The sequence below is a fragment of the Trachurus japonicus genome, chromosome 21 (assembly GCF_045865225.1).
Source record: "Trachurus japonicus isolate A0001 chromosome 21, Traja_1.0".
In the NCBI taxonomy this organism is placed as follows: domain Eukaryota; kingdom Metazoa; phylum Chordata; class Actinopteri; order Carangiformes; family Carangidae; genus Trachurus; species Trachurus japonicus.
This window is the reverse complement of record NC_140927.1, coordinates 14,397,815-14,412,323: the sequence shown is the minus strand read 5'-3', so window position 1 is coordinate 14,412,323 and position 14,509 is coordinate 14,397,815. Positions and strand designations below refer to the sequence as shown.

At 41.8% G+C, this 14,509-nt stretch overlaps 1 protein-coding gene across 2 annotated transcripts in view; it reads left to right on the top strand.

The window, feature by feature from the left end:
* Positions 1 to 12,338: 12,338 nt before the first annotated feature.
* erbb4b (erb-b2 receptor tyrosine kinase 4b) overlaps positions 12,339 to 14,509 on the top strand; it is a 323,074-nt gene continuing 320,903 nt past the window's right edge. The window contains exon 1 of one of the 2 annotated variants that reach the window (XM_085766219.1): positions 12,339 to 12,753. In XM_085766219.1, the coding sequence (XP_085622345.1) occupies positions 12,675 to 12,753 (79 nt within the window). In that variant the 5' untranslated portion in view covers positions 12,339 to 12,674. The remainder of the gene's footprint in view (positions 12,754 to 14,509) is intronic. The other variant, XM_085766220.1, reaches the window with a different exon arrangement.

Below are 14,509 nucleotides of genomic sequence, written 5' to 3'. Positions count from 1 at the left end.
GTACATCTTTAGGGGCTTGCCTTAGTTTCCCCACCACTCTTTGTCTATGAGCAGGTGGGCGCTGGAGCTTGTAGAAGCCTCAAATGTCAGAGCAGTCTTCCTCAACCCCTTACTTCTTTAATCTGTGTATTGCACACACTCTCACACACACAATCACACAGCAGACACACACAAAATCAAAGCTGCCTGAGGGCGGTAGCAAAACGCGCAAAGCCTAAACAGAGCCCAAACTGTATCTTTTCATCTTCAGATCCTTTTATTTACCTGCCTGTCAGTTGATTGTTTGTTCCCATCTAGATCATATCTCTGGTTGACTCACTTTCAACACAGGACTGATACCTGCCCTCGCTCTGTGGTGCTCTTCTGGTAAAAAGCCCTTTCTCAGACATTACACCTATTAAGGGGAAAAAATAATTTAAGAACTAGGCAAAAAAGATTAAAGCATCATCTCTGGCCATTATTTACCACAGTTTACTGAAACTTTAATAGCAAAGGCTTTGTTGTCGTTGTTGTTGGATGTATGAAAAGGAAGTGTGAAAACTAAACTGAATACCTGTCTGGGACTGCCAGGTACTGTCATGACTGAGAGCTGTGCTGCAGTGTCTTCATCATTCTGAGGAAAGATGCCAAATTATAGATAATCACTTTTTCATGGTAGTGAGCTGCAACATTGTTTTGGGGACAGTCAATCATTTGATTAGAGCACTGCTGCTTGATTTAATAGAACAAGAATTACTGCCTATTGTCTGCCTCCACCACTCAGACTAGTTTCAGGTGACATTTCTATTTCTCCAGAATCAGGTAACATACTATTTATTTAAAATGTGTGTTATGATCACTGTGTGAAGTCTTGAATAAGGGCTGAAGTGTTTTCTGAGGCCACTATGACCTTAAAAAAACAATTTGCAAATCCTTGAGTCCAAGTGAATGTTTGTTTCAAATTTGAAGAAGTCCCCTCATGGTGTTACAGATATACTGTTTCCACACCAAACCTGCATTTAGTGAGGTCACTGTGACCTCAGCCTCTGACTTTTGGCCATCAAAATATGAACACTTCATCCTTGAATCCAATGTTAATGTTTTTTTTTCCAAATTGGAAGAAGTTCCTTCAAGGCAGATACATGTCAGTAACGGGGCATAAACATCCCTATGTCAGCTGAAGTTTGACGCACAGAATACAAGCCATGTTACAGAATGATGCACTGTCTGTACTGAAGATGAGTGAATATATGGCTGTATGAAATCATAAAGCACACAATATTTAACACCTCAGAATATCCCAAGGCTTTCTGAAATAAGTTAGCAGTCTGTCAACCAGATTAATACTAACTCACCATGTTGCTGTTAAGAGGAAGTAAAGACGGCTCTTTTACAGTTGTAATTATACTTTGAAAGTGTGTTAAGTGTAGGTTCTGGGACCTGGACAGTGAAGTGGTCGGTGAGTCAGTGAGGACGATGGCACATGATCCCACTGGAAGTGAACGGCCATGACAGGAGGATGAGGTCAGTGTGAAAGGTTTTCAGTGTTAAGTAGTTTTAAGAAGTCTTGACATCTTCTTCTGACCTGTCTAATCAATAAGCCATTTGATTTGTCTCAAGTGTAGTGTGCTCCGTGTGTTGCATTCCTCGCCTCGACTTGAAACTCCTGGCATTGAGGAGGACTTTTGGATGTTGGTTGCAAAAGACTGTTAAAGACACTTACATGTGCAATATTTGTTAGAAAGCACAGAACGAGAACTCAGCATTTCCTCCATGTTTTGTATTTTTTTGTTAAGTACAAAACATGGAGAAGTATGTATTATATATAGCCTGACCTACGGTATTTCTGAAAATCCCCGTTTTAACAGTGACCCTGTGGCACCTGAGCACAGCACCAAAGAATCTATCCTGGGTGCTATTAGCTTTTTCTTTCCTCAGGGGGCTAAGGCAGCTCTGTGGCTCTGACTGGGAGATTTCCTCAGTCTAGTTCCACTGCCCTTCTTCTTCTTCTTTTCCCTTTTCTCCTACTCTTCTTGTTCTTGTTCTTGTTCTTCTTTGTGTTCTTCTTGTGCAAATCCTCCCAGTTGATAAATGTGATCTTAGGGTGTCAAAAGCGCTAGAAACGACAGCCATCCCCACCTACCTGTTCTACATCTAACAGTAGCTACACACACACTTTACACACTCAGATTACGCCAAATCGTACCTCACAGTGGCACTGGAGTCTGACAAACATTCAGCAAACGCACACCATGTGAAGAGTAAACCAGACTATAAAATATGTTATACTGTCAACAAATAGGACTGTACAGTGTAGTATCATCTCTGGCTTGGTCGGTTGAATCTAACTTCTATGCTAGTGAAAGAAAAAGACTTGATACTGACTAATGTGACGCAGATGTATAGAATGATGTATGCCATCAGTGACTGTTATTTATCAGCACTTAGGAATTAGTGCTGCTTTTGTCTGAGCTACAAGTGGCATAGGCTGTCCTCTGGGTTTCGAGTTACAAAGCAGGGAGCAGCTCCAGATCTTTTTAAGCTTAGTGTGAATCCTCGACAAGGTTGTGCAATCGCCCCGGTGACAAGTCCTGTTCCTGTTTTTCCTGCCAGGTAGTGGTGGATGTTTAGCCTTGCTTTAAAAACTCCACGCACATTAGCAAAGACATGCACACGCACTAACTCACACACACACACACACACACCCACACCAACAAGCCACACTCACACACACCCAGTTCTTTCTGTTACACACCCATACCTTAGAAGTTATTAAGGCTAAGTTGAAGCTGGTATCACATGCAGTGGTTTTGTTAAGTGCTTGTGGTGCTTGAGTTTAAAGTAATGTGAGAGCCCTGGACAAGGTTTGATGCACTTCAGAGAAGGGCCAGCGTATGTCAGTGTTGGAACACTGGAGGTGAGGTGGGACAAATAGGTGGTGCAGCCAAGCTGAGACAACCAGTGGGGAGTACAGTGGGGAATACAGGTGCTTTGTCTTTGCACTGGCATGAGTGGTTATCTGTGCCTCTGTGATACTACACCAACACAGGTGGCTAGTGCAACACGTTCAGTTGTAAGGCTGCTGTGGTGTTAGCAACTTCCACATTTTTTATTTCATGCAAATAAACTGTTTAAAGGTTGCTGAGGAAATGAGACCCGTGTTTGCAGTTTGCTGGAATGGAAGGTGCAAGTTTAGATTTTTGAGCCCAGGTTTTTTTTTTTTTTTTTTTTTTTTTGACACCCCGTGCACAGACACCCTAAAGTTTGTTTGTAAAGGATGGTTGGCTGGTTTGTGGTCAAAGCGCAAGCGAGGTCGCCATATTCATGTGGGGAGGAAGTACTGTGGGGGAACTTCCATTTCCCTTCCCTTTGCTAAGCCGCGTTATGCAGGCATGTCTAGTGGGGAGGGGGGAGGGGGGGACTGTGGGGAGAACAACACTCACAGATACAGTCACCCAGAGAGAGAAGCCTTAGAGACAAAAACAATGTGCAGCTGCATCTGACCCTAGAAAAAAAATGGTGGAGAAGTCAGAAGAAGAGCAAAAAAGGTTAAAGAGAAGCGACGATAGCAGGAGGAAGATCAGAGAGAAACCAAGACAGCACCTCAATGCATGCATCAGATGCTTCTTGGGAAGCCAGACTGAGAGTGGGACAGAGAGAAACAATAACAGAGAAACTGACGGAGAGAGAGAGAGAGAGAGGGATGAATGCATCTGACACAGGAAGATAGAAAACGTGACAGAAAGAGAGAAAGTGGGTTTTGTAGAGCAGTGCACACCTGCTGATCAGCTCGAATTGTGGAAATATACTGGGAAGTGAGATACAGTTTGAGGGCTGTCATGAAACAGACAGCCACAGGTTGAGTGTAGGAGCTAGGCACTGGGATGTGGGGATACAGGCACTGGTGGTTTGACATAAATGGATACACAGCTGCAATGAACTGAACTGAAAACAGGAAATAAATGTGAATACAAAACTTCTTTTTTTTTCTCCACACAGACAAATAAAGAGAGGGAAGTTTCATCATCTCATTTCTATATTCAGTCGGATCTCAATGTCAGCCATCATATGTGATCAGTGTCATTTCCCGAAATAGATTTGAACTGTAAACATTTTTTTTTCAGTTTTCAGCTGAACTGCTTCAAAGCAGATTTATATTAGTAGTTTTCGAAGGTGGGAACTGAAGGGGGTCGACTGAAGGGGGCGAGTTCAGAAGCAATTCACAAGTGATTAAAAGGGCAACTACACATACTGTAATGCAAAGTGAAACACTAAATGTCACCTCTTTGTTTTATTCCATTTGCATCACATTCACTGCTGCTGAATGTGGGCTGGGGAGACACAATGTGTTGGCCCCTCCCTGTATTTTTTCTGCATGTACAGTAGTATTCAGTCAACATCACATCAAACTGCAGTTCTCGCATCACCATTTCACCTCGACAATACATCATGTGATGACAGCGTTTTCACATAGCTAACAATGATGCGTATAAAAAATATAAGAAATAAAGAAAAATCTTCAACGCTGTCACGTTTTTGTCTTCTACAGTACTTTGTAGCCAAGATGTGTGTTGCTGTGTGTAAGGCACCAGCACAGTGGGTCACACTCCGAGTCAGTTTCTACACGGTAGTCAGCCACTATTACTGTACTTCTCAGAAGAAGCTGGGAAAGCACTGTTACTCAAACTGAAATATTGTCACTGCTATTAATCCAGCTACTTTGATGTTAATCAACTTTTTTTTGAATGTGGTGTTTTTTTGCTGTTTATAAAGTTATTAATTACTCTTTACTTACTTAGAAGTAATTAGGTTACTTCTTGCTGTTGATTAATTGCCATACTGTATTTATTCAGTGGACAAACTGCCTGATAGAGTCTGCCAATCAGTTTTTCACACATTCAGTAGGGAAAAGGGCGACAGAAAGTCAAAAATAAAACAGTCAGTGCAGCTACCTTTGGCAAGCTTCTCACCTTTTTCTCGCACAGTTTCTTTTTCTTTTCTTTTTCAAATGTCAGCACTTCTCTTGTGGTTGCAGGCACTTGGGTCAAGAGTGGAGACGACTCAGATGGAAAGACTGACACACTTCTAACCAGGGCTGAGGCCTACCTGGCTTCCAGAACAGATGTACCACGGCAGAGTGGAAAACTATCCAAAATGTTTTACTGACTACAACACCCCCAGGAAACTTAACTACAAAAGACTAAGGAAAAACTAGAATGGTCTCAAGACTTTTTTGAGTTTCACATACATAAATATTTTTATTCTCATACAGGTTCAACTGGCGTCATACAGTAACATACCGCAAATAAATTTTCATTTTTGTATGAATCACATTCTAGTCACCTCTCAGGGAGGTTAACCGAGGTCATTACACCTTCTTCACTAACACTTGGCTCATGTTATCACTTTTGTCTGAGACCAAATTCTCACAAGTGCCAACAAGCACTGACAACCACTGAGCTGTGACGGGCTGGGGATTTATACAATATTAATGCACTCTCCTCTGTTCACTAGTTTGAATTGCTCTGTAATTACAGTAATCAGTTCACCATGACAGAATATTTAATAGACATCAACTCAAGTCACTTAAGTGACTTGAAAAAGAAAAGAGACCTCATGGCCACAGTGATATGATTTATAGAATATGTGAAGTAGTACCTCAGTCCTGGTAGTTAAAGCACTTAAATGGCTGGTGAAATGCTGGAAAATCCGTGTAAAACCTCTGTCTGTCTCTGTTTTGATGAAAGTGGCTCTGTGATGGTCATACGCTCATATCCTAGTGGTCACACACATATTTCTCACTTCATTTGTCTTCGAAACAGAGTTTGCTGGTTTGTTTATCTAAATTGTAACTCAGCATTTTAAAGCTGTGTCTTGCTGTTGTTCATGTTGCCTTGAAATTGCTTTCATAAAAAAAGTCACTGCCTAAAACAGGATGATATACTGTGGCATAAATCTAAATCAGGTTCACATCTAGTTTAATGTTCCTCAGCTTTTCTGTCCTGAGTTGATGGGAGAGTTTGGGTCGTTACATTTTCTGTTGGACAATTTTTGCAAGAACACAAGATGCTGTAAGGTCTGTTTATTTATGGATATATTCCACATGAGTGACCATGTATTCATCCACTCTGCAGTGAGTTCAAGTTCCACAGTATCTCGATGGAGACAGGAAGTCCCATTAATTCTTTAGAACATAAGTCAAGGCCTTTGTATTTGTGTTTTCAGCTAAAAAACTAAACAAAACCTACTTTTACTTTTAATTTGTTTTGACATACCTATGTATCAATACATATTTTATGTACTGAGATGTGTTTTTATCTGGTCATAACACACTAATAATGGATACAAAGAGAGGGAGAAGGGTGTTGTGGGGTGCAGGGGAGATGTACATTATGACACTTATCTTTTTTCTTTTTGCAGAAATCCCTCCACTGTGTCCTTCTCTATTCAACTTCAGTCATGTTCTCTTACTGCCATCCAGTGGTGAGTCGTTGCCATCAGACAAAAGCAGCATGTCATTATAGCCTGTGAATATAACCTAGAATATCAATACATTTTAACCGTTGATTTTGTTTCAAAATTTTGTGTATGAAAGTGTATTATTGTTCACCTTAAATTAAAATATAGTTGTATCTGTTTCAGTTCCCATCAGTGGGAGCTTTGCTGACAGTATTGAATTAGTCTATTTGTTCCAGGTAACTTGTCTGCAATGGTTCATTCAAGTTTATGCATTTACATACATTTTTAAGAACATTTTTAGTTTATTGTAGAGTCCACAACAGCAACAGAGACCAGTGTCTGCCCACTGTCTCAGTGCCGATGCCACTTCCTCTTTATCCTGTAGATGGCAGCAGCGTAAAGCAAAACTCCCCATGACTCAGGTGATTATTCCTCCCATCCCTATCAGCCTAATAGTGCAGTATCAAAGCCCATCTCAGACTGTCATTAATAACTTAAGAAAAGTCCTCTCTGTGCTTCATCCTCAGGTCTCACTTGACATGGTTCAGGCTCATTTGAACTTTTGACCGGCCTGTAATTTGCAATGTAAGCTATCCAATTTACAACACCTTCACAAGGGCACATGCTAACGATTATTCATCGCTGCGGTGCAGGCTCCACAGAGAGTGTATGTGTCAGTGTGTGTGTGTGTGTGTGTGTGTGTGTGTGTGTGTGTGTGTGTGTGTGTGTGTGTGTGTGTGTGTGTGTGTGGGTGTGTGTATGTGATGCTGCAGATGACATAGTGATACTAGAGAGGAGAATTACTTTAACACATCTGGCAATATAATACCTTTCATCAAAGCCATACCCATACAAATGAAAGCACATTCCACTTTTTTTTTTTTTTTTTTTTTACTGATCTCCAACTTGAAACCTCCTATAAAGAAGGAGCACACACACACACACACACACACACACAAACAGAAAAGCACAGTACAAACAGCCACACACTGCTGCGTGAAGAGCACTGACTGCATCCGAGCTACAGAGACATTAGTGCCCCAGGCCTCCATATGACTGATAATAATGTTTAAAGTCTGGTGTCACTTCAGTGAATCAACACATTTCTGAACTCTTGCCCTGCAGTTCTTTTCTCGCTTGGAAGAGGGGGGAAAAAAAGTGAGGGAAAGAAGATGCATGATCAGCCCTCACCCCAAAACTGGTCTGGTGGTTTTGGGGTTTTGAGCAATTTCACCATCAAGCCACTGAAGAATTATCCTGCCGCATTCAGTGGACAGTGAGCATTCGTCAGCAAAGTCTGCAGTGAGATGCGACTCGATGGCAGCCAACGTCTCCCCTAATGGGAAACAATTACACACTCGGTGGCTTCTTCACTGACTTCTGATGAGACCCATTCACTGAGGAAATGGCCACATAATCATGTGTATGTAATGCGCTAACGCTGCTTATTGCTCACTGAGTCAGACTCATGCAGAGCCAGTCAGAGGTTCAGTTGATGCTTTAGCCACTATGAGTTTGATGAGAGGGAAGATAGGAAGGGAAATAAAGGCAAGTTTACAGCATGCACCCTCAGAGAAATACCTCTTCTGTCTTGTACTTGTCACTTCAAATGTTTACACACAAACAAGTCTCCCACAAGGTCTCTTAAAAATAATCCCTGTCTCTACTGTCCTCAATATTCGGGCCTCTGACTCTAAATCAATAAGAGTCCATTCTCCTTTAACACCATGATGATGTTGCATGCATCAGGGGGGATGTCACCCAGAGGAGCAGGGTGGCTTCGTCTGCACAGGTATCATACTTCACCAAGAGCAGCTGCTGCATCATAAAAAAAAATAGAAAACCTGGCCACAAGAGGGGAAAGTCTGAACAGAGCTGAGGTGAGACAGAACAAATGAAACACAGAGTAAAAAAAAAAGAGGATTCAGAGTTTCGAAAATCACACAGTGACCGACAGTGCAAAAGGAAATAGTAGCAGTTCTGAAGACAGTCAGACAGGTAGTGGTGGGTAGACTTTCTCACATGGCACTTAAAGTCAGATAGCAGATTCTCATGTAAAAAAAAAAAAAAAAAGCATTGGTGCATATGTTCCATTCACGGCCTCCACAAAATTGTCTGCTTACAATGAATACTAATACAAAGGAGAGCTGAAGGTGGGAGGTGTTGCTGATTGAATTTTATTTTATCAGTCAACATGTCAAATGATGTGTCATCTCTGTTTATCTATCCACTGTCTCTGCACAGCTCTGCGTATATGTGACTGGAGAACAGCCTCCAGCCTGAGATGTCAACTGACATAGACACAATCAATGGCAATCTGCGTCTGAAAATCATCATCTCTGCTGTTTGTATTTGTCCTTACGGAATGAAAATCTGTCCCCGACTCACATCGGATCAAAAATGATTAATTATTTTGGGAATGCACCTTCTTAACAGACTAGCATTTACATCCTTAATGGAATAAATGCAAACACAGACAGTTGGGGTGTCAAATTCATCATTTGAAAGAACTGTTGTTGTCGGCGTCTCCAGCGATTAGTGCATGCAGCCATACTGATATTGATTTAGTATTCCCTCCCTGTGTAAAAAGACTGAAATACTCTGAGGTGTTGTGATAATCTTTTAGCCCTTTTCGTTGCCTTTCACAGAAAACTGCAACATTATCGATTCAACAAACCATTTTGTTTTGACAATAACAAATGTCTGTAAGTGTTTGCAATCGTGGCATCTAAGAAATGGAAATCCATTACTATTTTTCTTTTCTTTTTTTTTTTGGAAGAAGTATTCATCTCCTTTCACTCTTATTATTTTGGAAAGATAGGGACACACAGAGCCCTGAAAGAAGACCTGTGGTGCTGTCTGCCGTCAGAGGGTCTTTTTGTATAAATGCATATGACTTAACTGTCCCGCTCAAAAAAGGGCAATTTAGTGGTGAGTGCTGGCTTTCATGTGCTGGCTGTTAAGGTTTCATTTTTATCCAGTGAAAATCCTATTCTTTATACTGTTTGAAGGACATAGTATCACCTGCAGAAGCAAAAAGAGATAATAAAGGATCAGTGTATATATAATAGCGTCTAATTGAGATTGCAGGCTGCAATCAACTGAATGCAGTGAAGGAAACACCACAGTGGCCTTCAGATAACACAAAAACACCACAGGCCCATTACTCAGTCTGTCCTTTCTGAGACACTATATCACTCTATGCTAGTGATAACACATATGATTCTCGGTTTCAGGTAAAAACTACTAATGAATATTTTTCTCCAACACATGAATACATGCTTCTACTTACAGTAGTCATATAACACATTTCCAAGGTCCCCCAGCTTAATTTTTTTTAAATTAATCAATTTATTTTTAGCTTTTTATTTAAAGCTTTTCTTAAATACACACACCATGCTGCCATATCTGCTTTGAATCTGTTTTTTGGGGCATTATTTTAAAAATGGTTCAATTCTTTCCTGAAGAATGATGAAACATTATAAGAGAAGGATGTTAAAGAATGGGGAATATTTGTATTCAACATAAAGGTGGGATGCCATCTGTAAAAAATTACGGAAGGGTTTACTGAAGGTCTTTGTCTTACTAGGAAATCATCAGCGCAGGAAACATGTTTCACTCGTAAACTTCCTCCATCTCTGCAACATGTGGCTGGGACAGTTTATCATACTGAAGGTTTATCTAAGTGTGGGGGAGAAGTGCAATGCTGCAGGGAGAGATTGCCTTTACTTGCACGGCACCAACAGAGCAAAACAATGTGCCGCATGATAAAAAATTGCTTCATAAGTCTCACATTGTGTGTCTGGCATCATTATGAGGCACAATAGCCTCTGGAGGGCCCTGGCTTTTATTGGCGTGCCTCTTGCAGCAGCAAAGTCTCATCCATTAAACAAATCAGGGGGTTATGTATTAGATTAGCTGTACAGCAGGCACCGGGGAACGCCTAGAAGAACACATGAAACCTCGTCTCATTCCCTCTCATAATCCCTTTGAATAAATTACCTAATTGACAGCATTATGGTGATACTGTCAGAAGGTGCCTCTTAAAGCATAATGTATAATGAAAATACACAACGTTGCTAAATTGCATTTTTGGTATTAAAAATGATAAACGGCAGCCATTTGGGGCATATTTAGAGTGAAGCCTCTCCTCGTAGCATGCTGCCAGATCTCATTTTTCTATATTTCTTAATAAATTTGTGGTGTCAGTGATATTAAAAGCTCATTTCTGCTGAGAAATATTTAATAAAGCTTCTGTGTGATAGGAAGCCAATGTCACACAGAGAGTCAGGAAACTAGTTGGTGGCAGCTTGGATTGCCCCCACCCCCCACGGTGTCACCGTGCTGGCGCCATGACCTATGGGGTGAGAAATGGAGTGCCCCCCACTGGTGAAGGGTCAATATTACAGCAGAGGTTCTACAGACGCCCCCAACTCGGATCAGTGAGGTATTCATTCTGCAACCAAGCTGAAAACAACAGAGCCATTTGACTTTCTTCAAAGTGAAAACTATCTGCATCTCATTTTCTTAAAGTGTTAGGTTCACTTGGCTCAGGGAAGTTCAGCTCACTGTTCCAGGATCAGAAAAAGTGTGTGTGTGTGTGTGGGCGAGTGATATGCCTCCCCATTAGAAGCAAACAAAAGCCTTGAATGATCTCTGGGGAGAGGTTACCTGCCTATAGCTAAAAGAAGGATGTTTATGGACTGGAGTAGATTATTGCTCAGGCATATACTTTGATGTAATGTGAAATTAAAAGGAAGGTAAACTGCCTCCTCCAGTCATAATAAAGGCCCACTGTCAGAGGAGCATAAATATCATACGGGTACTTTTATCCCTTAAAAGACTTTCCAGTTGATGTATTTCATGCCTTTCTCTGAATCTGTGTGTGTGTGTGTGTGTGTGTGTGTGTGTAAAAGTCAAGCAGGGTGGGAGGTGGGTGGGAACAGTCAGAGTGTGTGATATCTGTCCAGATGTGTGGACATATTGTAACTCCAGGAGGCGTTCACCTTTCTCCTAAAGTGCTAAAGTAGGTAGCAGCTGGTTCACAAAGTAATAACCTTTTGTCACATAGTTTCTTCCACTCCCATTATCGCAGATATTTTTCCTGTCACCTGCAAAGTCACTGCTTTCAAACTGTAACAAATAGCTTAGCGAGCATAATAATATCACTATCTAAACGTTCTATTTGACTTTTATTTGTGTCATTTACACTGAGCCACCCCTGGGGAGAAATGATTACCCTGGGTATGGAGAGATATTTCCTTCAATACTCATGTACTCTGATAAGTGAGGGAAAATTGAGAGGTTTGCTTACAATGCAGCATGAGACAGAACCATCTTTGGTTGTAACTTTATTGTCAGAATGCTTCTTTTTTTTATTTGTACTGCCTGATCATGTTGTATTACAGCTTTAAAAATACAGTAAATTGAAATTAAAGAAACGAATATTTAAAAGAAAGATCAAGTCACTATAAATTTGATAAAAATATATAATTAAGTGTGTTCTACTTCTGAGCATCTGCACTCTCCAAGTGCAGAGCTGAGAGTTAAGTCTCAAATCAAAGCTTCCATTATAGAGAGTGGAGCCTATATGTGTCTGTATCACATTTGGACGAGATCTTCAGAGGCGCACGGGAAAGCACCTGTAAGTGGCATTCAGCTCCATTTTACCAATTACACCTCTTTACCCTTCTCCCGGCGTTCATCTCCACCGTGTTCGGCGTGACAGGTGCAACGGGGCCGACGCACAAATTGAAGGGGATTTTTGGGCTTCTCCTGTCAGCCAATGGTGGCACGTATTGCGTCGTGGCCAGCGGGATTTAGGGTGATGGTCGGGCACCTGTGCCAATCACAGCGTCCGTAGGAGGAGTTAAAAGGGCTCGGAGGTGTGTCTGAGGAATACGAGTCTACAGCTGCATACTGTATCCAACTCGGGGAGTAATGGCATGAGTACTGCTTTATACTGTTTAGACAAGCTTTACTGGGCGCGCGTTGGAAACTAATATTCGTCTAATTCTGCTTTGGCGTCAGTCACAAATTCAGCCCGCAGCCACCGCGAGGCGAGGCGGAAAGCAGTCGAACAAAACTGTAAACTTAGTCAAAAGCGACTAAAGTCTCCAAACTCACAGGCTGAAGACGCTTCAGACGCCAAACGCTTCACGCTTTCTGTGTGTTTCAAGGAAGGATACGCCGCTGGACATGTGAATTTAAAGAGGATAATTGCCCAAAGCACAACAATGAAACCAACGACCGCCCTGTGTTGCTTCGGCTTTCTCCTGACTTCCCTCCTGTTTGGATCGAGCTCCTCACAATCAGGTGAGTTGGAACGCCACCAGTCCGCTGAGCTGAGCCCAGTGCGCTGCTCTGTGTGTGAACCGCTCGGCGCGCACTGAGCGCAGTGGCACAACTATCCGTCGAGCAGACTTTTCCATGAATGTTGCTCTTCTTTTCACGCGTTTGACAAGCGGGTTTTGTCACATTCAACCCTGCACCTGCTGCTTTGGTTTCTCACCATCAACCTTGACTCGTGTTGTTTAAGAGAAACGCCTTGAACAGTTACAGTGAAAAGGGGAAGGGGGGGTGATGAGGTGTGTGTGTGTGTGTGTGTGTGTGTTGGGGGAGGAGGGGGGTGTTCAGGATGATACTGGAACCCAGGTGACAGTGTGAGCAGACCGCAGGTTGCAGAGGTAAATATATGTTGTGATGAGCTGAATGAACCCAAACCAGGGACTTGCTCTGTCGTCTTCGTGCACAGAGCGGCACTGTTGAATTTGGAGAGAAAGGAGAGCATTTAATGTCGATCACACGTGTCCTGTAGAGTCAGCGTGGACAAGCAGAGAGGAGTAACAACCTCGCTTCACAACAGACTACTGTGCTCTTGTCTTCCCTCCTGTGGATGCACGGGCTGTCTGTCTTCTGTGAGAGTATGGTAAAAGTTCCTCATTGGCTGTGTCAGTCCAGTCTACCTCTGAACAAACAGTCAGCGGAGATGAGAAGCTGTAGTGTAACCAGCGTCTTTTCAGATGGTGTTATTAATTTAGTTGTGACCAGAGCACTTTTTCTTTGAGACCCTGTGGTTGTTGTTGTTGTGGTGGTGGTTGTTGTTGTTGTTTTCTAGTGCTGATCTGCGTAACTCCAGCAGCTGTGTGAAGCCTGATAACTGGCGAACATGCATCCATATGCATTCTGTAATCGGGATAATAGCAAAGCGGATTAGCGTTAAATTACATTATTCCTCATTTTAAAGCGTGTCCCCTCAGGGTTCGCGTGGACCACACTTTGACAATCGGCGCTGTAGCGCACATGACTGTCACCCTGGCAGCAGCAGTAGTACCATCTGTAGTGCGCAGCGGCGCTCTTTACGCACGAGGAATCCGAGGTGCGCTCACCAAGTGATCGTGTGTGTGTGTAACAGAGAGAGGTTTGCAAATAATATTAACCTAATGTACAAAATCAAAATATAACTATCATGATCATCACCATCATATTGATAATCTCCAGGCATGACGACGGTGGGAATAAGACAATACACGATTCAGAGATGATCTCTACTCGCTCTCTTAAACTATTTCACCTCCTGTTAAGATTAAGCTTTGATGTGACTGATGTGAAAGATTGGATTAAACCACAAATAACATGGCAACAGGAATAAAAATAAAAAAAAGATAAATACCCAAACAACAATACTGATTCTTAACAGCATTTCTGATTCATATTTAAAGCCAGTGATGATCTGCAGTGGCTGTGAGATAATTATTCTATCCATGCCGCACATGTAGCTATATTTTCTCTGTAGTCATTATAACGAACAGACACTTCTGGTTCATTGTGCTTTGTTGATCTTGCTGCTTAAAAAGAAGTGAGACTTTTTTTTCTTTCAAACGAGCTGCAGTTCCAGCAGAACATGTTGTTTTAAGAAATATCGGGGGAAAGCACATTTCTTTTGCTCTATATGCCCTTAAATTTCATCTCATTACAGTAAAATACAGACCCACCACTGTAACCTATGCTTAATAAGATCCGCGTCTACAAAGCCTTACAAACCCCCCCAGTGATTGAATTAAAGGGATTG